Raw genomic sequence first — 26,463 nt, forward strand, 5'->3', positions numbered from 1 at the left:
ATGGAATGTTAATGGATGGTAGATGTGATTCATGAGCACTAATTTAGGGTTTTTGATGAGAAAAATATTAACTTAGAGTGAATGTGTGGTGAATTATGTGTCGAGTGGGTACCGGCTTGTGAATTTTTTCGATGAAAATTAGTTTATGATAAATGCATCAAGGTTACCATGAGATTTTTAATAATATTATCCTCTCTTTTTTTGTCAGTTGCCACATATGCTATTGAACAATGGGTTGGATGGATAGAGTATCGAGGGCTAACTTTGAAATATAAACTTAAGTTTGTGCACCTGTGTGAAACATTTTAAATTTCATGCTATTCTTTATAATATAGGCATAGTTCATGCCATTTTTTCTTTAAAATGAATTTTGGCAAAAAAAAAAACCGTCATTCTTGAGTTCCAAAATGAGAATTACTACATTCAAATTGCTTCACATGCATTCTAAAATTTATCATCATATTTTTTTTTTGACGATCCTATTAAACTTTTTACCTACTTCCTTACAGGCATTTAAAACTAAATCATCCATACCCCAAAACTTCACTTTCCTCTTTCATGTTGAAAAGATGACCACTGGAGATTTATTATCATATTCAAATAATATCATAATTGTTATGCTCAAATTACAAAAAAGTTTTCTTGGTAGTGCTAATACAAGATATATAATTTTGATTCTCCGATTCTAAAAACTTGCTAATTTTATGAAGTTGGCATGTAATTGGAAGTTGCCAGGTCAAAAACTACTAATGACACCCCCTGTACGAAAATAAAAGGGCAGATGTTTTTCGTGATTTTTGAATAATTGCATTAAGCTCTTACCTTATATAATACATTCCCTCTAAAGCATGGCCAATTAAAGTAATTTTCATTAATTAATTTCCCTAAAATAGCGCCGCGAAACACGCGCTTTAACGTTATACCCCCCAACGTGCAGGGCATTCCCCCCGGAACGAGTGTTGACCGCTTGACTTGTGACCGTTGCTAAAGGCGAGCATACAATCCGACGGCTCCGGACCCCCCCTCCCCTACGGCCGCCACGTGTGCGGCGGCGATGCCGTCACAACTGTCATCGCTAGCCCAGCTAAGGGCGGAAAAGCGCGTGATCGATGGGCTGCTGGACGAATGAATCTAGACCGTCCGATCGGCCCGGGAATTTCCCGATTATTATAATGATCCAACGGTCGACTCGCCCCCCAGCACCGACTCGAAGCGCGAAACCTTCTATAAATACCGCCGCTCTTCTCCGTCGTGAATCGCACCAAAACCCTCGCTCCGATCGCCGGATTTCTCTCACTAAGTCTCAGTTCCCTCTTTCTCTCTCTAAGAAGCAGTTCTTCTACAGCTACTCTTCTTCCATGGCCGGCTCAAGCTTGTTTCTCTCTCTGGCCGCAATGGCGGTCCTCCTCGTCGGCCTGGCGGCGGCGCAGAGCCCCGCCCCGTCGCCGGCCCACACCCCGTCCAAGTCGCCCTCGGTCTCGCCCAAGGCCTCGCCGTCACCTTCTCCGGCGGCGACGATGACCCCTCCGCCGGCCTCCGCCCCGTCTCCCGCCGGCACCGTCACCTCGCCTCCGTCGCCGCCGCCCTCGCCGCCGTCTCCCGGCCCCGGGGGCCCCGCTCCGGGATCTCCGACGTCGATCTCGACGCCGCCGGCCGTGGCGCCCGCTCCTGCTGGCAGCGGGGCCGTGAGCAACGGAGTTGGCTTCGCCGGGGCGGTGGCGATCGGCGCCCTCGTCGTCGCTGGTCTGGTCATCTAGGCGGTCGCCGGATTGCTGCTGCTGCTGCTCGCTGGCTACTATTTATTTCCTTTTTTTCTTTAATTGAATACTCGGAGTTCTTTTTTCGATATTTTTAGGCGCAGAGAGACATGGACATTGGACAGATCATTACAGAGGATTGATTATATATTATTTATCCGTAGATCACATTATTATTTATTGCCAATAATATTCGTTTATTTATTTTCTTGGTGAATTGATACTCAATCTTTTAATTATTGTTTGTGATTCTTGTTCGCTTAAACGAATACTGCCCATGTATTTTCGAAATTGGTCTCATTAGTTACTTTTCCTAACGCTACTCCATTCCCAATACTCATTCTCAAGTTTTACATTAAAATAACAAAATAAAAGAGGCCATCTCTGAACTTTACCGATATCAAATTCCTCGCAATTCTGTAACTTCTAATGAATAATGATGCTAAAAAAGGCCATCTTTTAAATCGTAATTTTTCTCACAAACTTAAAGATTTTGCACACAGGGTACAAAAAAAATTAAGTGGTATGAATTAAGTGAGATTACAAAGAGACAGAAATAGAGCCAGTCTAAATCGGTATATTGAGAAAAGTATACAGGATTATTGAGAAAAGTAGAACCATCAAATTAGTAGACTGGGCTTTGTTTTGAATTTTTTTAACTTTTGTATTTTTAGCATTATTTTTCTTTTTTAAATATTCAAATCTCCTAATTTCTGATGTGGCATTTTATGGGTGCCACATTGGCATCACGTGTATTAAGAAAGTATTGAGAAAAGTTGCATCGGTATTTTACATTATTCAAATTGAATGTATTTAACGAAGGTAGTCGACAAGTTTTACAAACTTTTTATTTAAAGTTTTAAGATTAAGTAGTAGCACTTTTTATGACAATTTTTATGATTTTCAGGTACACTTATCTCCCTCTATGCAATGACTTAAAACTAGACCAGGATACTCACAAGACGTGGAACAAGAATTTGTCGAATTCAAATCGAGCTTTTGGGGGCTTGAGAGAACATATGACAACGATAGATTAAAAAATTCTACCCAAACGTCATCCCTTTGTTTTCACGACTAATTCCTAATTTGAAAGTTAACCTATCCCAAAAATAAGAATAACAATTGATATTATTAGAAGTCTTATGGTGGCGAAAGATATACTCCATAAGTCGATGAGTTTTTGAAATTTTTCAATAAGAGCTTGAAGTACTATTGTTTTCTTAAATAAAAGCCTAAATTAGATATTGTTTCAAAAAAAGGGCTTCAAATGGATTTTATTTTTAATAAGGCCTGAAATAGCCGCATAAGTCTTGAAAATTGGCTTGACCTCATCGGCTCGTTAAGGGCATTTTTCGTTCTTTAATTTTTTTTGTTACTTTTTTCTTCTTCTTCTTTTTTTTTTTTAAAAGACGAACTAAAAGAAACAAGGGCTAGAATCCCTCCCCTGCATGTCCCCATTGCCAGTAGGGCCATTGTCGATAGGGCGTTGGCCAAAGGGGGTCCTCCCGCCAAATTTTTAATTTTTTTGTTATTTTAAGTATTAACCTTTTTTTCCTTTTCTAATTTTTTAAAGAAAGGAAAAAATAGAAAAAGCACAAGAAGAGGAAAAAAAGAAAGAAAATAACGGAAAGGCCCTAATCGGTGAGGCGAGGCTCTTCTTTGAGACTAACACTTTAGGTTATTATTTGAAAATAAGGGTTACTCTATATTTTTTATTTTAACAAGATTCATTTTAAGTTATTTTTTTTAATAAAAACATGGCATTTCAGACTTTTTCTTTTTGGGAATTTTCCAGTTGTTTTGAAATTTATTTTGGGGCTATCGGAACGTGCTACGAAGTACGAAAATTAGACCCTTTCTTTACAACTGTCCCCACTAAAGCCCCAGCTAAGGCCCCAAAACCGCGTGATTGATTGGCCACACCCGGTCATCAGACACGCAACGAAATCTCCACCGTTGGATCGACACGAGGGTTTCTCCCAATGTGTACGGATCCAACGGTCGACTCCGATGAACACCACCCCTGTACGGAACTCCGGAGCACAGACCTTCTATAAAAACCCCCCGCCCTCCTCCGTTGCATAACGCACCCCAAAACCCTCTCTCCGATCAGCATACTTTCTCTCACTAAGTTTCAGTTTTCTCTCTCTAAGAAGCTCTTCCCTCTCGCTCGCTCTTCTTCCATGGCTGGCTCAAGCGCGTTGCTCTCTCTGGCCGCAATGGCGGTCCTCCTCGTCGGCTTGGCGGTGGCGCAGAGCCCCGCCCCGTCGCCGTCGCCCTCCATCTCGCCCAAGGCCTCGCCGTCGCCCTCCATCTCGCCCAAGGCCTCGCCGTCGCCTTCTCCGACGGCTTCCGCCCCGTCTCCCGCCGGCGTCGTCACCTCTCCCCCCTCGCCTCCGCCGTCGTCTCCCGCCCCCGAGGCTCCCGCGCCGGGATCTACGCCGTCGATCGCGACGCCGCCGGCCGTGGCGCCCGCTCCTGCTGACAGCGGGGCCGTGAGCAACGGAGTTGGCTTTGCCGGGGCGGTGGCGATCGGCGCCCTCGTGGCCGGTCTGGTCATCTAGGCGGTCGCCGGATTCCTCCTGCTGCTGCTCGCTGGCTACTTTTTATTTCTTTTTCATTTTTTATTTAATTTTCGATATTTTTGTGCGTAGAGAGATATGGACATTGGACGGATCATTACGGAGGATTGATTATATATTGTTTATCCGGAGATCATGTTATTATTTATTGTTAATAATATTCGTTCATTTATTTTCTTGGTGATGGATATTCATTTTTCTTATCCATTATTTGCGATTCTTGTTCACTTAAAGATCAATTTTCGGAAATAGCACAACTCATCACGATCGAGAAAAAAAATTTGCCATCTGATCTAATTATTAGCTTTTCCAAATGCTACCCCAGTCCCAATAAACAGTTATTTGACAGTTTTACATCAAAATAAGAAAATAAAGTGAGGACTTTACCATTCTAAAATTTCTAAGGAATAAAAGTCAATTAGTGAACCACCCGCTGTGGTGGCACCGATGGTAGAACCCAGTGCATTCCTCCGTGGAGGGGGTAGTTGGGTCATTTGTGCGCCTTGCCCGGTGTGTGGGGGTGGTGGTTTCCTCACGTTGCTCCCATTGCTCCCAGGTTTACTTTCCAGTTGCCGATTGTGCGGAGTTATCTGAATCACTAAAAAAAAAAAAAAAAAACGACCACTAAATTACTATGCCCAAATTTGAATAATACACAAAAAAAGGCCATCATTTCTTATTTAAGTTCCAATTTTTCTTAGGCGATATTAGAAAAGTGGGTAGATGGCTCACATATGGAAATATGAATATTTTGGGGATCATGTTAAATGAATTAAAAGTTCTAAGATGGTATTTGCATGTTCAGCTAGAAGTACGAAAATGGCATAAAATAAAGTAAATGTTGAAGAATCAAGTTACACGTTATTAACATATGGGGACAATATCTTTGACTTCAGCAGTGAAATCAAGGTAGTACAAAGAAAGAAATTCCCGGAAAAGCTGCAAATTCATTATGGCAGACAGAAAGCGTGTAGATGATGATATCCAGTTTGAAGGCAAGAGCAAGAAAAAAAGAAGAAGAAAATTTGCAAAGGATGATCAAACCAATTTGATCATCGGTAATTGATGGGGAAAAGAACCGGTCTACTAATATGTTATTATTGATTAGCTTTGTTTGAATATTCTTGAATTCTTTTATTTTCGTAATTCTTGTTTTCCTTTTTCAAATTTTCAAATATTTTTTCCTTGATTCAATATTCTTTAGGCACCACATCGACGTCACATGTTTTGAGAAAGTATTGAGAAAAGTCGGCATTTTTGTTAGTCAAATTAAATGGAGTTAATGGAAGACCTTAATTGCATCAATTTAATAGATTTTGGGAGTTAATTATATATTTTTAAAAGTTTTAAGAATTAAATAGTACAACTTTTTGCTACAAGTTTTATGAATTTCAAGTGCAATTACCCCTTTATTCAATGACTAGAAACTAGACTTGGATACATAACTTGTGGACACATAATCCATTCATCGATTTCGAATCAAGCTTTTGGGGGCTTGGGCAAACATATGACGACAACATATTCAAACATTCTAACCAAGCATCGTCCCTTTGGTCCTACAATCGATTCTTAACTCGAAAGTTTCTCTGTTTGAAAAATTAGAAAATGCCAACATAGGAAATAACACTCGATATTTTTTAAGAGGGTTAATACCATAAAAACTCTCAAATTTATATATCGGTGACAAATTTATCCCTAATTAATTTTTATTAAATTATTTTGCTAAATTAATGAGTTAGATGACACAGAGTTATAAATATATTAATTTGTAATTTTTGTGATATTAATCATTCAATGAAAAATAATCTATGGTAAATTTATCACAAAAATATCAATTTGGATTTTTTTATAATAAAAAATCATTTAAAATAAATTTATTACATATATATATATATATCAATTTAAAAAATTTCATGATATTAATACTTATTAAAAATGTCCATAATTGCGAAAGATGTACCCGGTCAGTCGTCGATGTGCTGTGAATTTACTTTTGGGCTATGAGAACGTGCAAAAGAGACGTAATCCTTTACAACTGTCGCCCCTAAACCCCAGCTATAAGACTGGCGGAGAACCGCGTCGTTGATTGGCCACGCGGTCAGAAAATACAAATAAATCTCGGCCGTCGGATCGATCCGAGGGTTTACATTTATAATGCGGATCCAACGGTCGACTCCGATGAACTCCACCCCAGCACGGAACTCTCATCGCAAAACCTTCTATAAATACCGTCGCTCTCCCCGTCGCCGATCGCAACCCGAAAACCCTCGCTCCGATCAGCAGATTTTCTCTCACTAAAAGTTTCAGCTCCTTCTTTCTCTCTCTAAGAAGCTCTTCTTCCATGGCTGCCTCAAGCGCGTTGCTCTCCCTGGCCGCAATGGCGGTCCTCCTCGTCGGCCTGGCGGTGGCGCAGAGCCCCGCCCCGTCGCCGGCCCTCACCCCCTCAAGTCCCCCTCGCCGTCGCCTTCGCCTTCGCCGCCGGCTTCCGCCCCGTCTCCTCCCTCCGGCCCCGTCGCCTCTCCCCCGTCGCCCCCGGCGTCGTCTCCCACCCCGGAGGCCCCTGCGCCGTCGATCGCGACGCCGCCGGCCGCCGCGCCCGCTCCTGGGGACAGTGGCGCCGTCAGCAACGGAGTTGGCTTCGCCGGTTCGGTGGCGATCGGCGCCCTCGTCGCTGGTCTGTTCATATAAGCGAGCGATCCGCCGGATTCTTGCTGCTTTTCTAAGGCTACCACCGTTTATTTCTTTTTTAAAAAATTTGTTTCATAATACTCAAAATTCTTTTTTTTTGTTGTTGCAATTTTCGACACTTTTATGTATAGAGAGAAATGCTTATAGGACGGATCATTACAGAGGATTGATGATATTGTTTATCCAGAGATTATAATTATTTATCCCTAATAATATTTGTGTATTTAGTTTCTTGGTGAATGGATATTCGGTTGTTTATCTATTATTTGCGATTCTTGCTCGCCCAAACAACTACACATTGTTGATTTATTTTTCGAAAATTAACAAAATGCCTCGTGATTGGAAAAAAAAAAAATTGCGATTTGGTCTAATTTTTCGCTTTTCTGAACACTCTCAATAACAACATCAAAGGTAGAGTAACTTACCAAAAAAAAAAAAAAAACATCAAAGGTAGAGTATACTTTACCAAAATAAAATGGTGAGGACTTTGCTATTTAAGTATCAACCTATAATTTCTAAGAAATAAAAGGCCGAGAGTGATGATCAAATGGTTTGTGCTACTTAGAGTTATGGTCCTTATGGATAAATATACAAATAATCTCTAAACTTTGATCCAATGAGTAATGTGTCAATGTAATCACCTTATTTTTAATTTATTCAATATGTCCCTAAGCCTTTAATATATGTTTAATGTAATTCTTGAATTATATAAAAATGTCTTCACGCTAATCCTTACATTAATTTCCATATAGTTCATGGACTAAATTGAACAAATTAAAAGTTCATGGAATTACGTTAAACAAATTAAGAGTTTAAGGATCACATTACACATCGGGCTAAATTTCAAGAACCACATTAGACAAGTTAAAATATTTAGGGCCGGCCTTATTATATATTGAGCCAAAATTTATGGACCAGTTGTATCATTTTTTTCAAATAATTAATGTCATTTGAGGATTCAATTTTTATCCCAAATCTATGTGCTTTTGAAAAATACATGAGAAAATATTATGTGACCGAAAGAAATGGAATTTATCTTAAAATGTTCATTTATTCAAGGGAATAAGCGCACTAGAAGTCCTTTAATAATTGAGTTCAAAAGCTTATTGAATTGACCACCCACCTGGGTGGTGTCGCTGGAGCGGACGCTATCCTTCTCTCACCAGATGACGATCCTTTCCCTTCGCTGCTTCTTCTCGTCTTTCTCGATTCTTCACCTGTTCTCGTCGTTGATTTTGGCTTCGCCGTGCGGAATCGCATAGGCGCCCAGCGAGTTCATCGTTTTTGGTCCTTAACAGAAAATGCAAAATATGAAATTGTGATCCTCTCCTTGCACTGGCAGACACGGCTCCTAGGTTGCATCATTGGCTCTCATGACGTCATGTAATGAAAGTTTGCATTACTCTTTTTGAAAGTTTAGTGTGCTTGATATAATGCCTGGCTCTTTTGTTGAGCTTGATAAGAGCGTGCTTGACGTAATGCCTTGCTCTTAGAAAGCTAGGGTGAGATAGGATATATCTGAATGCGTCAAGAATCTGAAGTAGAATGGTGGAGAAACTCTTTGTCGGTGCATTGCAAGAAGATGTGGCCGTGTGATGACTGCATAGCAAAAACAGAAACATGCATTAGTAGGGTGCGGCGGATTTTGCAGGATGGGTTCTCTATGATTCAACTGAGTAAATTGAGTTTTGGTGGAGCCATTGGACGTGAATTTAGTATCAGGCATGATTGGTCATCGCATTTGGTTATTAAGCTTGTTAGAAAAATTTCACATTTGTCTGAGGGATGGATGTGGTTATGGTTTCAGTGTCCTTCCAGAGAAAAAATATTTTGGTGCCAGGTGTAGTTCTGTTTAGCATACAAAAGTTGTTGGCATGAGCATTTACTTTTGTTTATGGATGAATCGTAAATGAAGGAGCATTAGTATATAGTAGGCTCAAGTTAGCTCAAAACCATGTCGTTTTTTTGATTAAATGTTGGGAATGACTGTTGGAGCAATCAATCGTGGATTGAATCCTGTTTGCTGTTGCAGGCTTGTGGGATGATCCAAGACCTTTCACTGCTTGTGATACTCTTTATAAAGGACGAGGGATAGTCTTGGTGAATCAGGTTCGTGAAGTTTCTAGTTGGTTTTCTGAATGGCTTGCGCCTGTAGACAATCTTCTGTCATAGTGTTTAATAGAATGTGCTGGATGCTTCTGGCCCTTTTTTTTTTTTTTTTAATCTTAGTTCCTTGCTGCAATTTTTTGCTGTTTCAAGAGTGTTTACTCGACATATTATGACCTTTCTGGCAGTCATTCAGTTTGACAGTGGGTTTCAGATGTTGGGCCAATGATCTGTCTTTTCACTTTAACATTACAAGAATTGGTGGATATTTCAGCAACTATACTCGTTTGCATGATTAATACATAAGTTCTATCAATTCAATGTCTTGGTATGTCGGTAGCAGCCCATGTAGAGAGGCTTCCACCATATTACAGATGGTAGTATCTTTTTGTTGTTTTCAGGATACTTTTATCTCTTGGACTTCTGAGTTTAGTTAATGGTAGAATGTAAATGTTGGTTGCGCACCTAATTTCAGTGATTGGCCAGTAACTCAAAACTCTGTATATTGCAAGCTCCTTATGTAATAATCAGAAAATATCAGAACAAATATTTCTTCTCTCGATTGTGTTACTATTGAATCCAGGCTAAGCTTCCAACGTAGAAGGGTTTTTTCGTATTGCTTTGCTGCGAATCTTAAGGCCTTGGGCCAGACTGCTTGTTTAATGGCTGATAGGGTCTGTTTAGCACACGAGAGTATAGGTTCTAAAGAGTATTGCCCTTCTTGTATTTCACATGCATTTTGTGTTTAATGATTAATGTGTTCCAATATAGATAAATAACAAAATTCAAGCGGTGGTAATGGGTGCAGCCGCAACAGTTATGACAGTTATCACATTAGTTATGGATGATTATGATCATTCTGAGAATTGCATACCAAGAGAGCCTCATGTGAATCGATGAGTTGATGAAGGGCTCAAAAACATCTTCCTCAACTGTGCATTCAGAAAAGAGGTCTCACAAAAGGTGAAAATGTTCCAACAATGATGACAAGTATGTTGCACTTTCAACACAACTTGGAGAGATGGCCTCAGCAATTAAGTCATTGGTTCAAAGGGATGTTGATCACTCTCAAGTCTATTACTCTCAACTCTACAATAAGGTGATGAAAGTTGATGGATACGATGAAATTACCCTTGGATCAGTTTTTGACCATCTTATTGAAAATGAAAAGATTGGAAAAGCATTCATGGTGAAGAGTGCGACTCTTCGCAAAGTATGGGTTGATAAATTTCTAAGCAAAGGAGATCATCATTAGTGATATATTGTATTGAGCTTTACTAGCAAGCTGTTTCTGCTTGTTGTCGTAGTTCCTCGGATTTTAGATGATGGGTAGAACTGTTTCTTGATTGAAGGAAACTGTGGTGGAGGGTGGGCTATGCGGTGTTGTTGACATGTTGTATTGGGATATGGATGTAGAATTTTTCAGTAGCAAGATGTTGTCTTGGACTTGTCTCTGGGTGTATGGTTGGTGATCGTGATTGTGATGGTGATCGAGAACTCTTCCTTGATGCTCTGTTTCTCCTCTAGTGAGGCTTAGATGTTTGTTGGTACTTGTGAGATTGTATCCAGGAATGACTTCAAGCTTCTGCAGCCTAGAAAAACGGGTCTTTGCACTGTGCAAGAATTGAGCGGCTCTAGATATTGGTTGACTAAATGCTGCAAAGCAAGAGTCAATTTGCAAGTGTTTATTTGCCAAAAAACTCTATTTTAATGGCAGTAGATGCAAAACATGAATCCAAGTTCAGTTGTTTGGTTTCCCAGAATAATTTTGCCAAGTGGGTTCGTTCTTAGTTGAACCCATATCTTCAAACGATCAAGAAAACACCCAAAGGAAAAAAAGGAAGCAACTTCTAAGCAAAAGGGTTGGAAAATATTTTCCTTACCGAACACTGAAAAACATTTTCTGAAACATTTTCAGGTTTTAGTCGAACACCGGAAAATATAGTCATTCTCCTGGAAAATGACTCCTGGGAAAATGTTTTCCGGAAATGACTAATTTTTCGCGAAACGAACGGACCGAAAACCCTCGCTTTGATCAGTAGATTCGCTCTCTTGCTAAGTTTCAGTTCTCTTTCTCTCTCTAGGAAGCTCTTCTTCCATGGCTGGCTTAAGCGCGTTGCTCCCTCTGGCCGCAATGGCGGTCCTCCTCGTCGGCTTGGCGATGGCATAGAGCCCCGCCCGTCGCCGGCCCACACCCCGTCGCCGTGCCCTCCATCTCGCCCAAGGCCTCGCCGTCGCCTTCTCCGACGACTTCCGCCCTGTCTCCTCCCTCCGGCCCCGTCGCCTCTCCCCGTCGCCCTCACCGTCGTCTCCCGCCCCCGGGGCCCCGCGCCTGGATCTCCGCCGTCGATCGCGACGCCGCCGGCCATGGCGCGCTCCTGCGGACGGCGGGGCCATAAGTAACAGTTGGCTCCGTCGGGCGGTGGCGATCGGCGCCCTCGTCGCAGGTCTGGTCATCTAGGCGGTCGCCGGATTCCTCCTGAGCTGCTCGCTGTCTACTTTTTATTTCTTTTTCTTTTTCTTTTATTTATTTAAATGTCATAATACTCAAAATTCTTTTTTCGATATTTTTATCCGTAGAGAGGTATGGACATTGGACAGATCATTACAGAGGATTGATTATATATTGTTTATCCAGAGATCATATTAGTATTTATTGTTAATAATATTCGTTTATTTATTTTCTTGGTGGTGGATATTTATTTTTTTAAATCCATTATTTGCGATTCTTGTTCACTTAAAGATCAATTTTCGAAAATAGAACAGCACATCACGATCGAGAAAAAAAATTGCCATCTGATCTAATTATTAGCTTTTCCAAATGCGACCACAGTCCCAATAAACATTTATTTGACAGTTTTACATCAAACTAAGAAAATAAAGGTAATTATCTAAAATGGAGCGAAAAATTCAAAGATTTTCTACGTACTTTACAAAAAAAAAAAAAAAAAGTGAGGACTTTGCAATTCAATTACCATTCTATAATTTCTAAGGAATTAGTCAATTAGTGATATGTTAGTAGGATTAGCGAGTTGAGAGCGTCCACTAAAATACTATGCTCGATTTTGAGTAATACATGAAAAAAGGCTATCATTTCTTATTTAAGTTTTAATTTTTCTCATAAAGAAATAGGTGATATTAGAAAAGTGGGTAGATGGCTCGCATATGGAAATATGAATATTTTGAGGACTACATTAAATGAATTAAAAATTCCAAGATGACATTTGCATGTTTAGTTTAAAGTATGAAAATGGCATAAAATAAAGTAAAAGTTGAAAAATCATATTACATGTTATAAAGATATGGGGACAACATCTGTGACTTCAGCAGTGAAATCAAGGTAGTACAAAGAAAACGTGTACATGATGATATCTTATTCAATGACGGTGGAAAAAAAGTCATAGCCCAACCAGTTTGAAGGTAAGAGCAAGAAAAGGAAAAAAAAAAAAGAGGAAGAAAATTTGCAAAGGATGATCAAACCAGTTTGATGGTCGGTAATAGATGGGGAAAAGAACCAGTCCACTAATACGTTATCATTGATTAGCTTTGTTTCGAATTTATTGAATTATTTTATTTTTATAATTCTTAGCATTGTTTTTCCTTTTCAAATTTGTAAATCTTTTTTTCTCTCATTCAGTGTTCCATATGCACCACATCAATGTCACGTGTCTTGAGAAAGTATTGAGGCATTTTTTGTTTATCAAATTAAATGGAGTTAATTAAAGACCTTGATTGCATCAAATTTAATAGGTTTTGGGACTTAATCGCACTTTTTAAAAATTTTAAAACTCAAATGGTTGAACTTTTTGTAAAAAATTCTATGATTTTTTAGTGCAGTTACCCTTTTATTCAATGACTATTAAACTAGACTTGGATACATAACTTGTGGATGCATAATCGGTTCATTGATTTTGAATCAAGCTTTTAGGGGATTGGGCAAACATATAAGGACAAGAGATTAAAGAATTCAAACCAAGCATCGTCCCTTCGATTCTACAATCAATTCTCAACTCGAAAGTTTCTTCGTTTCGAAATTAGAAAATGCTTTGACATAGGACTCGATATTATTAAAAGAGTTAATATCACAAAAACTCCAAAATTTATATATCGGCGACAAATTTATCCTTAATTAATTTTCGTTAAATCTTATTATCAAATCGCTGAGCCGGATGACACATAATTATTTATGATTTTTCTTGATATTAATATAATTTAACGAAAAATAATGAATGGTAAATTTATTACAAAAATATTAATTTAGAACCATAATAATTTAAAAAATTTCATGAAATTAATATTCATTGAGAATGCCCATAATCGCGAAAGATGTACCCGGCTAGTCGTCGATGTGCTGTGAATTTATTTTTGGGCTATTAGAACGTGCAAAAGAGACATATAACCCTTTACAACTGTCGCCGCTAAACCCCAGCTATAGGCTGAGAATAAGACTGGCATCACCGCGCAGTACGAAAAACCGCGTCGCTGATTGGCCACGCGGTTAGAAAATACAAATAAATCTCGGCCGTCAGATCGATCCGAGGGTTTCCATTTATAATGCGGATCCAACGGTCGACTCCGATGAACTCCACCCCCAGCACGGAACTCTCATCGCAAAACCTTCTATAAATACCGTCGCCCTCCCCGTCGCCGATCGCAACCCGAAAACCCTCGCTCCGATCAGCAGATTTTCTCGCACTAAAAGTTTCAGTTCCTTCTTTCTCTCTCTAAGAAGCTCTTCTTCCATGGCTGGCTCAAGCGCGTTGCTCCCTCTGGCCACAATGGCGGTCCTCCTCGTCGGTCTGGCGGTGGCGCAGAGCCCCGGCCCCTCGCCGGCCCTCACCCCCTCCAAGTCCCCCTCGCCGTCGCCTTCTCCGCCGGCTTCCGCCCCGTCTCCTCCCTCTGGCCCCGTCGCCTCTCCCCCGTCGCCGCCGGCGTCGTCTCCCGCCCCCGAGGCTCCCGCGCCGTCGATCGCGACGCCGCCGGCCGCGGCGCCCGCTCCTGGGGACAGTGGCGCCGTCAGCAACGGAGTTGGCTTCGCCGGTTCGGTGGCGATCGGCGCCCTCGTCGCTGGTCTGTTCATATAAGCGAGCGATCCGCCGGATTCTTGCTGCTTCTCTAAGGCTACCATCGTTTATTTCCCTTTTTAAAATTTTTGTTTCATAATACTCAAAATTCTTTTTTTTTTTTTTTTTTGGAATTTTCGACACTTTTATGTATAGAGAGAAATGCCTGTCGGACAGATCATTACGGAGGATTGATGATATTGTTTATCTAGAGATTATTATTATTTATCGCTAATAATATTAGTGTATTTAGTTTCTTGGTGAATGGATATTCAGTTGTTTATATATCATTTGCGATTCTTGCTCGCCCAAACAAATACACACTGTCGATGTATTTTCTAAAATTAACAAAATGCCTCATGATCAGAAAAAAATTGCGAATTGGTATAACTTTTTGCTTTTGTGAACACTTTCAATAATAACATCAAAATTAGAATATACTCTACCAAAATAAATTGGTGAGGACTTCGCTATTTAAGTCCCAACCTATAATTTCTAAGAAATAAAAGGTTTATTTGTGATATGTTAGTAGGAGTAGCAAGTGAGAGTGATGGATCAAATGGTTTGTGCTACTAAGAGTTACGGATAAATATACAAATGATCTCTAAACTTTGGTCAAATGAGCAATGTGTCAATATAATCACCGAACTTTTAATTTATTCAATATATCCCTAAGCCTTTAATACATGTTTAATGTAATTCCTGAATTATATGAAAATGTCTTCACACTAGTTCTCACATTAATTTTTATATAGTACATGGATTAAATTGAACAAATTAAAAACTAATGGACCATACTTAACATATTAAAAATTTAAGAATTACATTACACATTGAGCTAAATTTCAGAAACCACATTGGATAAGTTAAAATTTTAAGGGCTATATCATATATTAAGTCGAAGTTCATGGACCATTTGTATCATTTTTTCAAATAGTTAATGTCATTTAAGGATTCAATTTTTATCCCAAATCTATGTTCTTTTGAAAAGTACATGAGAAACTACTATGTGACTGAAAGAAGGGAAATTATCTTAAAAGGTTCATTTATTCAAGGGAATAAGTATACTAGATGTCCTATAATAATTGAGTTCTAAAACTTATTGAATTGGTGGCAATCAAGTCCCTCAATTTGCCTAAACAGTTTTTATCGACAAGTTTTTTTAAAAAAAAAAAAAAATAAGTTTTTCTCTCCTAAGGGACTTCGGCATTGAAATAATATACCCAAAAAGCCATTGTTTCTCATTTAAATCATATTTTTTTCTCAGAAAACTTAATTAAGCGGGATCAATAGTGAGATTAAAAACCCACACCCTTCCACAAAAGAGCTTCCCCAAAGGAGATTGTAACGGTGGCGAAGAGGAGTTTCCGGTCGAAGAGCGGATATATGGGTTGGATCTGGCTGTTTTGGTGTTAGCTGCGACTAGCGAGTCGTCGAGGTCGTGCGAAGACAAATGTGAATTCGAACTCTTTGTTGCCGTTGCTGCCTTCTTGTTCTCACGGCAAGAGCCGGTTTTGCCTTCTTGTAATTCTCAGCATTTTATTTCTTTTCAAATTTTCAAAAAAGATCATGACGTTGCATTGGGTGAGCACTACCTCAGTGCCACGTGTCTTAAGAAAGTATCAAAGAAAGGCACGTCGACCTTTCCTACCAAACAAATTTAATGAAGTTAATAGATGAATTTGATTGTACCGATTCAACATGTTTTAAGACTTTATTATATTTTTTAAGAGTTTAAGAGTTTTTTTTTGGGTCTGAATTAGATTATTCATTCATAAAGCAAGGATTACAAGTAAACAATAGATTGGATTCGGAACATAAAATACTCCAAAGATGTTGGGGTGGTGTGAATAACCAATTTGGGAAAAAGGTTTTGAGACGATGAGCTCTTGCTACCCAATCGGCGGCTTGGTTGGCTTCTCTTGGGCAATTGGATAACTTCACGAAGGTTAAACTTTGTATTATACATCTGCTTTCATCTAGCAAACTGCTTACAGCCCATGGGACTTTGGCCCGGCCCAATATAGCTTCCACCAGAGTAAGATTGTTGCTTTGCACTTCCCACTTTTTACCCCTTATCTATACTTCTTCCATGTGACTTTCACTTTCAGTTCTCTATTTTAGAAAGTGAAAGCCGTGTAGAAGCACTAGGGCTTCAGCGTGTAGAAGAGACGTTGTGTGGATCTCGTTCGCAAATCCATTGATTGCCATGCCTCGCGAGTCACGCAAAATACCAGCCACGGAACTTGTCTTCTCTCCCTTCGCCCAAGAGCAGTCGACGTTGAGCTTGAGGTTGTGGCTTTCCGGCGCTACCTAGCAATCGAGCAAGTTTCGCCTTCTAGTTCTCTGCTTTTCTATGCTTGGGCACCATCTTGAGAAAGCCTGAACTTGTGCTTGGGCTATATCTACTATGGAGTCAGCCTTGGGGGGGTCGGGATCTGACGATGCAATCATTTCGAAGCTTCCAAATTAACCATATTATGGTGGCCACCATGTTTGCTGAGGGTAAGTTAGTATTTTCTGCAAAGAAGTCTGCAAATCATTTGTCCATCCGAGTAACTGAAGTAGTTTTGTTGTAGAGATTGAGGCGCGGGCCTATCCATATATGCTGAGTCCTTTTGTAGGGGAAAAAAAGGATGTTCTACCGTTTCAGGCTATCGAAAGCATAGGGGGTGTTGCGAAAGGCGAGCAATCGAACAATAATATAAACGGAAGAATAAAATAAATCGGACATTGGATTTACGTGGTTCGATCGTAAAGACCCACGTCCGTGGAGAGAGCAGTAACGAATTTCATAATAGATCAAGCAATACAAAGAGATTACACACTCGAGTCACTCAAATACTCTCTCGGTGTTTCCCAAACCCCAATTTCACCCAATAACGCACGCAGTGTTTAGCCCCAAAATTTCTCAAGAAATAATCTCTCAATCTCACGAAGGAATTACAAACAAATCTTACCACAATATGTAAATCGGCTACAAACACTAATCTTTCTTGGATGTAATTCACGGACAATAACGACAAAGAAAATCCCTCCTAAGCACTCGACGACTAGACAACGCTTCAAGACCAATTCTTCATGATTAACCCTCTTCCATCCACAACCACAAGTCTATATATATATGGGCATTGGGCTTGCTTTTACTAGGCACACCGCTTTTTCATGCCCCTACTTCTCATAGGATTTCGTTTCCTATCTTGTCTAATTTTATCCAAAACATATCTCTGTACATATTAAACAAAATCCAAGTCCAAGTCAAAGTTGAACTTTCTTATTTTAGCGACCAAATTCTCCAACGCATATTCAAATGTTGGGAAGTTGATCATCGGATCTTTTTTGCTCAATTTCGAACGTATGCAACATATCCAATTCGGAATATTTATAATTTCACATTGGATTTAAACTCGAGACATATTTTAACAGGGGGCACAAGGGATCATGTAATATTCTCATCTTATAGAGATTATCCTTTGTTGGAATTGCATTTTGGCATATACTCCATAGGAAAAATCTTACTTTAGGGGGGACTGGAATATTCCATAATCTGGTCCATAGAAATCTTGACGGCTGATAGGACGTTGTTGCTTTTTTTGAGTCTTGGTTGTTGGCCAATGAACAGACCCTATTGTAGCCACTTGACTGTGTAGATGCCTAACTTATTCCCCATCCAGATTTGCCTATCTTCCTGAGGGTGAGTGCAAATGGGAATTTATAGTATTTCATTGACTACTTGGTCATAAAAAAAGATCACGAATTTCCCATAACCTCCTTTCATCATTCAACAATTCAACAACAGTCACGGGATCATCCTTGTTCGCCGGTCCTCCTATCACTCCCCTTGGAAGCCATTTATCTTGCCGAATGTTGATACTTTTCCCGTCTCCCACCATCCACTTGACCTCCGATTCTATAGCGTCCCTTCCTATTAGGATATTTCGCCAACCCCAAGATGGCCTTTGTCCTGTTTTTGCATTCCATAAGTCCCCATTTGGATAGTAAACTTCTTTTAGAATCTAGCTCCATAGAGCTGATGGTGATTGTGAAAGTCTGAAAGCTTGTTTGTCTAACATAGCCCCATTGAAATTAATTAAGTCTTTGAAGCTAAGACCCTTTTCGTCTTTTCTAGATTTCAAGTCTCCAAGCTTGTTTACTCAGAGTTCAAATGATACTTTTGCAACAAGTCTTAGGATTTTCAGATTGTAGTCTAGGAAGCACTGATAGTTTCCGAGAGCCATCGTGTCGTGTCGAACACTTCAACATGTGTCCGACACTCTCGGACACTCTTCAGCACTCGGTTAACACGTGCCGGAAAATTCGACACTTGATCAACTATTCCAACATCCTCCAGCATTTGAGTTGAAATTTCGACATGTGGGTTTCTGACACGTGAGGTCAATTTTAAAAATTTTCAATAAATGAGTAATCAAAATATATATACATGAAAAAAAAATAATGATAAAAATAATTAACAAAGAAAGAAGAAACAATAATATTCTCTTATTTTTAGACACACATATCGTGATACATAATTCACCCCAAGTTTCTTTTCCCCTTCTCTTCCAATACATCTAACATGCGAGTCTAGAATATGAATTGCTTGTTTTTTCTCCAAGTTTTATGTATTATTGAAATGAAGTTATATTTGTCAAATTGAAACAATGGATGATATGAATAAATAATGGATTAATATTTTTAGCGTAAATTTTTTCTAGGTTATTATTATTTTTATTTATTTGTGACTTTGAATCAAATTAATTTGATTGAAATAATCATAAAAATTAATAATTTATTATGTATATATAAGAATATATATTTAATATATAGCATGTCCAAATGTGTCGGAATTCTCTATTTTTTTTTAAAAACGACATATCGGCGTGTTGTATCGCGTGTTGCGTGTCAGTGTCGATATTACTTAGATTGCAATTACCCTTTTATTTATTCAACAACTAGAAATCAGACTTGGATGCATAACTCGTGGATGTAGAACCAAAATTCATTTACTTCGCATCAAGCTTTTGTGGGCTCAAGCAAACATATAACGACAACACAAGAGATTCATAAATTCTAATTGAGCACCGTCCCTTTGGTTCTACAACCGATTCTTAACTCGAAGTTTTTCTGTCCTACAAATTAGAAAGAAATGCCAACATAGGAAATAACAGTTGATATAATAATAAAAAAATGGCCGGAATATATATCATATTCGTACAAAACTCCTAAAAATGCCAACAAAAAAAAAGAATTTATTTTTGGGGTATTAGAATGTGCTACCAAGACACACCCTTCATTACAATTGTTCCCACTAAACCTTAGGTGTGTGCAAAAGAACCGGGACTCGCCTGCACCACCGAGAACCGGACCGGACACCGGGAACCGGACCGAATTTCTTGGAACCGGTGGTTCTTGAGGGAACCGGTCCAGCTCCCCCAATTTATGGGAACCGGTGGGTATCGGTCCGGTTCCTAGTTCCATGGGTGGACCCACCCACCTGGACCGGACCGGACCGATTATATTATAATAATAAATTAATTTTAATATTAAAATAAATTTCGAAATTACTAATTAGCAGATCTAAATTTTAGGGCTCCATCTCCTCTCATGGTTTCCATCTTTTAATAAGAATTTAGTAAAGTGTGTAAGCTACGTTTCAACAACTCAACAAATGGCTCATTCAAAGAATACTTTCGGGACTCACATATGACACTATGTTCAAGAATATGCGGAGTACCGGTAGAATTGTTTCTATAAAAAAAATTCAGTAAAGCAAATTTTGTAAGAGATTGAGCATTGTTAGAGGATAAAAGGAAATATGATTTACATATGACAATCATCCAAAATCTTGAACTTAAAGAATATTTTAGATTTTAACTAAAATGATTCAAAAATAGGAAAAAAAAAAACCTATTTATCTTCTTTGGTAGTGTTTTTCAATAAAATAAAGAAAAATGGTACCCTTAATTAAGCCGGTTTAATTTAAGAAAAATATTACTTGATATGAAAAGTACTCACGGTGGGATTTGGAAAACAATATTATTATTAGTGAGACCGGTCCGGTTCTCAGGTGGACCCATGCAACAACAAGTGGTTCTCGGTTCCAATTTTTTGAAACCAAACCTTAGTAGGCAGTTCTCGTTTCTAGGCCGGGAACCGTCCATCCAGACTATGCACACTCCTATTAAACCCCCGGCTACAAGGCTTGCATCATTGCGCAGGATGGGGAAAACCACGTGATTGATTGGCCGCACACGATTAGAAAATATGAATAAATCTCGACTGTCGGATCCACCTTGCCATTTCCCGATTATAACACGGATCCAATGATCGGCTCCCCACACCGACCGCCACCAACCGAAGTAGGAACCTTCATGTAAATACCGCTGCTCTCCTCCGCCGCATGCCGCACCCCGAAGACCCTTCCTCCGACCGGCTAGACTTTCTCTCACTAGGTTTCAGTTTTCTATCTCTAGGAAGTAGTTCTTCTCTAGCTCTTCTTCCATGGCTAGCTCAACCGCGTTGCTCTCCCTGGCAGCAACGGCGATCCTCCTCATCAGCTTGGTGGCGGCGCAAAGCCACAACCTGTCGCCAGCCGTCACCCCCTCCAGGTCGGCCTTGCCGTTGCCTTCTCAGGCAGTGGCAACGATAACAGCGACCCCGCCGCCGGCTTCTGCCCTGTCTCCTCCCTCCGACCCCGTCGCCCCCAGCATCGTCTCTAGCCCCGAAGGCTCCTGCGCCGTTGATCGCGAAGCCGCCGGCTGCAGTGCCCGCTCCTGGGGACAATGGCGCCATTAGCAACAGAGTTGGCTTCGCCGGTTTGGCGGCGATCGGCGCCCTCCTCACTAGTCTGTTCATATAAGCAAGCGATCCGCCGGATTCTTGCTGCTGCTCCTCAATGGCTACTACTATTTATTTCTTTCTCTTTTTTCTTTTTTGAATTTTTCATAATACTCAAAATTCATTTTTTCGATTTTTTTTTTAATGTAGAGATAGATATGCGCATTGGGCAGATCATTTCAGAGGATTGATTATAGATTGTTTAAACGGAGCTTATTATTGTCATTATTAATAATATTTACCGCTAATAATATTCGTTTATTTATATGTAATTTACGATTCTGATTCATCTAAAAGAAACACATTGTCGGTGAGAAAATCGAATTAATATCACGCCACCCGAGCCGAAAAAAGGAAAATCGTGATTTGGTACATTTTTCGCTCTCGAACGATTGTTTTCCCATGATTTCTCGATATTACTTTAATTAACAAAATAAAGAGGTAATTAACAAAATTAGGATCTCCGCCATTGATCGCGACACTGTTCGGCGTGGTGCCCGCTCTTGCCGACGGCGGGGCCGCGAGCAACGGAGTTGGCTTCGCCAAGGCGGTGGCGATCGGCGCCCTCGTCGCCGGTGCAGTCATCTAGGCGGTCGCCGATTCCTCCAGGCTTTGCTCGCTTGCTACTTCTTCTTTTTTTTTTTCTTAATTTTTGATTTTTTTTTTTTGTGCGTAGAGAGATATGGACATTGGACAGATCATTACAGAGGATTGATTATATATTGTTATCCGGATATTATATTATTATTTATTGTTAATAATATTCGTTTATTTATTTTCTTGGTGATGGATATTCACTTTTTTATCCATTATTTGCGATTCTTGTTCACTTAAAGATCAATTTTCAAAATAGCACAGCACATCTTCCAAATGCTACTACAGTCCCAATAAACAGTTATTTGACAATTTTACATAAAATAACAAAATAAAAGTAATTATCTAAAATGATGCGAAAAATTCAAATACTTCTATGTACTTTATAGGAAAAAATAGTGAGTACTTTGCAATTCAATTACCATTATATAATTCCTAAGGAATAAAAAGTCAATTAGTGATATGTTTGTAGGAATCGGGAGTTGAGAGCGACGATGCTCAACTTTGAATAATACACGAAAAGGCCATTGTTTCTTATTTAAGTTTTAATTATTCTTGTAAAGAAATATTCAATATCAATTAAGTGAGATAAGAAAAGTGAGTAGATGACTTGCATATAGAAATATGAATATTTCATGATCACATTAAACAAATTAAAATTTTTAAGATGGCATAAAATAAAGTAAAAGTTAAAGAATCACATTGCATGGACCACATTTGTCACTCCAGCAATGAAATCAAGAGAGTACAAAAAAAGAAATTCCTCGAAGAAATGCAAAATCATTATGGCAGACAAAAAGCGTGCAGATGATGATATCTCATTCAAGGATGGTGGATGTAATGTAAAGTCATAGCCCAACCAATTTGAAGGCAAGAGCAAGGAAAAAAGAAGAAGAACAAAATGATTTGTAAAGGATGATCAAACCAGTTTGATCGTCGGTAATTAATGGGAACCAGTCTACTAATATGTTATTATTGATTAGCTTTGTTTCGAATATTGTTGAATTCTTTTATTTTTGTAATTCTTAGCATTGTTTTTCCTTTTCAAATTTTCAAATATTTTTTCCCTAATTCAATACTCCATAGGTGCCACATCGATATCACATGTCTTGAGAAAGTATTGAGAAAAGTTTGGCATTTTTTGTTAGTCAGATTAAATGGAGTTAATGGAGGACCTTAATTGCATCAATTTAATAGATTTTGGGACTTAATTATAACTTTTTAAAAGTTTTAAGATTCAAATAGTACAACTTTTACCCGGCCTATGGTGGCCGAGTTAGTGGAATCACACGTTGGCCACACGCAAGGCCTGGGTTCAATTCCCCAACTTGTCATGATGCGCAACTAAAGTGGGAAGCCGTGGGAGGTGAGTCCCTGCACTAGCACCTCCATGATTTACGCGTAATTGCCCTTGGCCGCGATGCGGTTTCATGGTCATAATAAAAAATAGTATAACTTTTTGTGACAAGTTTTATGACTTTCAAGTGTAGTTACTCCTTTATTCAATGATTAGAAACTAGATTGATGCATTTATTGATTTGGAATCAAGCTTCTAGGGGCTTGGGCAAACATATAATGACAACAAATTCAAAAATTGTAACCAGGCATCATCCCTTTGGTTCTACAATTGATTCTTAACTAAAAGTTTCTCCATTTTAGAAATTAGAAAATGCCGACATAGGAAATATCACTCGATATTATTAGAATGGTTAATATCACAAAAAATCCCAAATTTATATACCAATAGTTAATTTTCATTAAATTTTATTATTAAATTATTAAATTGGATGACACAGAGTTATAATTTTATAAGTTTGTGATTTTTCGTAATATTAATTTAATTTACGGAAAATAATGAATGATAAATTTATCACAAAAATATCAATTTATAAATTTTGATGATAAAAAATTAATTTGAAATTAATTTATTATATATATTAATTTAAAAAAAATTATGATATTAACTCTTATTAAAAATGCCCATAATTGCGAAAGGTGTACCAGGTTAGTCGTCGATGTGCTATTAGAACGTGCAAAAGAGACATATAACCCTTTTACAACTGTCGCCGCTAAACCCCAGCTATAAGACTGGCGGGGAACCGCGTCGTTGATTGGCCACGCGGTCAGAAAAATACAAATGAACCTCGGCCGTCGGATCGATCCGAGGGTTTCCATTAATAGTGCGGATCCAACGGTCGACTCCGATGAACTCCCACCCCAGCACGGAGCTCATCGCAAAACCTTCTATAAATACCGTCGCTCTCCCCGTCGCCGATCGCAACCCGAAAAACCCTCGCTCCGATCAGCAGATTTTCTCTTACTAAAAGTTTCAGTTCCTTCTTTCTCTCTCTAAGAAGCTCTTCTTCCATGGCTGGCTCAAGCGCGTTGCTCTCCCTGGCCGCAATGGCGGTCCTCCTCGTCGGCCTGGCGGTGGCGCAGAGCCCCGCCCCGTCGCCGGCCCACAACCCCTCCATGTCCCCCTCGCCGTCGCCTTCGTCGCCGGCTTCCGCCCCGTCTCCTTCTTCCGGCCCCGTCGCGTCTCCCTCGTTGCCCCCGGCGTTGTCTCCCGCTCCCGAGGCTCCCGCGCCGTCGATCGCGACGCCGCCGGCCGCGGCGCCCGCTCCTGGGAACAGTGGCGCCGTCAGCAACGGAGTTGGCTTCGCCGGTTCGGCGGCGATCGGCGCCCTCGTCGCTGGTCTGTTCATATAAGCGAGCGATCCGCCGGATCTTTGCTGCTTCTCTAAGGCTACCACCGTTTATTTCTTTTTTTAAAATTTTTGTTTCATAATACTCAAAATTCTTTTTTTTTTTTTTTTTGAATTTTCGACACTTTTATGTATAAAGAGAAATGCTCATCGGACAGATCATTACATAGGATTGATGATATTGTTTATCCAGAGATTATTATTATTATTATAATATATCGCTAATAATATTCGTGTATTCGGTTTCTTGGTGAATGGATATTCATTGTTTATCTATTATTTGCGATTCTTGCTCACCTAAATAAGTACACATGATCGATGTATTTTCAAAAATTAACAAAATGCCTCGTGATCAGAAAAAAAAATTGCAATTTGGTCTCATTTTTCGCTTTTCTGTACACTCTCAATAACAACATCTAAGGTAGAATATACTTTACCATAATAAAATGGTGAGGACTTTGATATTTAAGTACCAACCTATAATTTTTATAAAATAAAAGGTCGATTTGTGATATTTTAGTAGGAAAAACAAGCGAGAGTGATGATCAAATGGTTTGTGCCACTACTAAGAGCTACGGATAAATATGTAAATGGTCTTTAAACTTTGGCTCAACGAGTAATGTGTCAACGTAATCACCTAATTTTTAATTTGTTCAATATTTCCCTAAGCCTTTAATACATGTTTGATGTCATTCTTGAATTATATAAAAATGTCTTCATGCTAGTCCTCAAATTAATTTTCATATAACTCAGGGACTAAATTGACCAAATTAAAAATTTATAAATTACATTGAATAAATTAAAATTTTAAGAATCACATTACACATCAGGCTAAATTTCAGGAACGGCATTAGACAAGTTAAAATTTTAAGGGCCATATTATATAGTGAGTCAAAGTTTATGGACCAATTATATCATTTTTTCAAATGATTAATGTCATTTGAAAATTGAATTTTTATCCCAAACCTATGTTCTTTTGAAAAATACATGAGAAACTACTATGTGACTGAAAGAAAGGAAATTTATCTTAAAAAGGTTCATTTATTCGAGAGAATAAGTGTACTAGAAATCTTATAATAATTGAATTTTAAAACTTATTGAATTGGTACAACCAAGTCCATCAATTTGGCTAAACAATTTTTATGGACAAGTTCTTTTAAAATATTTTTTCTCTCCTAGGGCACTTCCACATTGAAATAATATACCCAAAAAGCCATTGTTTCTCATTTAAATCATACTTTTTCCTCATAAAACTTAATTAAGTGGGATCAATAGTGAATAAAAACCACCACCGGCCGTGGTGGCTCCGTTGGGTTGGCTTCAGTGATCCTCTACGAAGGAGGAGAGGTTTGAAGCCCCTGCAACGCAAGGGAGCTGGCGGAGTTACTTTGCGTCTTAAGTGTGCTACTGGGGGTAGTGGGTCCTCCCGCTTAAGGCACCTGGGGTTCGCGCTTCGGCTACCAGCTGAGGCGATTCCTCCAAAAGAAAAAAAAAAACAGTGAATGAAAACCCACGCCCTTCCACATAAGAGCTTCCCCAGAGAGAGAGAGAGAGACTGTAACGGCGGCGAAGAGGAGTTTCCGGTCGAAGAGCTGATACATGGGTTGGATCTGGCTGTTTTGGCGTCAGCTGCGACTAGTGAGTCGTCCAAGTCCGTACAAAGACAAATGCGAATTCGAGCTCTTTGTTGCCGTTGCCGTCTTCTTGTTCTCACGGCAAGGGACCGTGGTTCCGACTGACCTTCTCTCTCGAATCTACGCCCGTTTTGCCTTAGATTTTTGTGCCTTTAGGAGTGCGGTGGGTTGTGGTTATTTTTGTAATTCTCAGCATTTTATTTCCTTTCAGATTTTCAAAAAAAGATCATGATGTTGCACTGAGTGGGCACTACCTCGGTGCCACGTGTCTTAAGAAAGTATCAAAGAAAGGCACATCCACCTTTCCTACCAAACAAATTTGATGAAGTTGATAGATGAATTTGATTGTGCCGATTCAATGTATTTTAAGACTTGATTATACTTTCAGCAACAGGTCTTAGGATTTTTATATTGTAATCTATGAAGCAACGATTCTTTCCGAGAGCCATCGTTTTACGTGAACACTTCGACACATGTCGGATACCCTCGGACACTCT

General features: G+C 39.3%; 3 protein-coding genes across 3 annotated transcripts; all 3 read left to right on the plus strand.

The window, feature by feature from the left end:
- The first annotated feature begins 1,394 nt into the window (after positions 1–1,394).
- On the plus strand, positions 1,395–1,757 carry LOC120295933 (classical arabinogalactan protein 1-like). The gene has a single exon (XM_039317553.1). The coding sequence runs from the start codon at positions 1,395–1,397 to the stop codon at positions 1,755–1,757; it is 363 nt and encodes a 120-aa protein (XP_039173487.1).
- Positions 1,758–3,853: 2,096 nt separating this feature from the next.
- Positions 3,854–4,523, plus strand: LOC108960862 (classical arabinogalactan protein 1-like). The gene is made up of 2 exons (XM_039318173.1): positions 3,854–4,051; positions 4,082–4,523. The coding sequence occupies exons 1-2, from the start codon at positions 3,941–3,943 to the stop codon at positions 4,319–4,321; spliced, it is 351 nt and encodes a 116-aa protein (XP_039174107.1). The 5' UTR covers positions 3,854–3,940; the 3' UTR covers positions 4,322–4,523.
- A 16,174-nt stretch (positions 4,524–20,697) lies between these two features.
- LOC120295934 (classical arabinogalactan protein 1-like) lies at positions 20,698–21,622 on the plus strand. The gene is made up of 2 exons (XM_039317554.1): positions 20,698–20,959; positions 21,492–21,622. Exons 1-2 carry the CDS (start codon positions 20,698–20,700, stop codon positions 21,620–21,622), a joined length of 393 nt encoding a protein of 130 aa, XP_039173488.1.
- Positions 21,623–26,463: the final 4,841 nt, after the last annotated feature.

Source organism: Eucalyptus grandis, chromosome 7, assembly GCF_016545825.1.
Source record: "Eucalyptus grandis isolate ANBG69807.140 chromosome 7, ASM1654582v1, whole genome shotgun sequence".
In the NCBI taxonomy this organism is placed as follows: Eukaryota; Viridiplantae; Streptophyta; class Magnoliopsida; order Myrtales; family Myrtaceae; genus Eucalyptus; species Eucalyptus grandis.

Bases quoted from the DNA above. Each gene is read 5' to 3' on its own strand.
- LOC120295933 (XM_039317553.1), top strand. From the start codon at position 1,395: ATGGCGGTCCTCCTCGTCGGCCTGGCGGCGGCGCAGAGCCCCGCCCCG.
- LOC108960862 (XM_039318173.1), top strand. From the start codon at position 3,941: ATGGCTGGCTCAAGCGCGTTGCTCTCTCTGGCCGCAATGGCGGTCCTC. The intron at 4,052-4,081 runs GCCTCGCCGTCG...ATCTCGCCCAAG, and splicing joins CGCCCTCCATCTCGCCCAAG to GCCTCGCCGTCGCCTTCTCC.
- LOC120295934 (XM_039317554.1), top strand. From the start codon at position 20,698: ATGGCTAGCTCAACCGCGTTGCTCTCCCTGGCAGCAACGGCGATCCTC. The intron at 20,960-21,491 runs GTGCCCGCTCCT...TAACAAAATTAG, and splicing joins TCGCGAAGCCGCCGGCTGCA to GATCTCCGCCATTGATCGCG.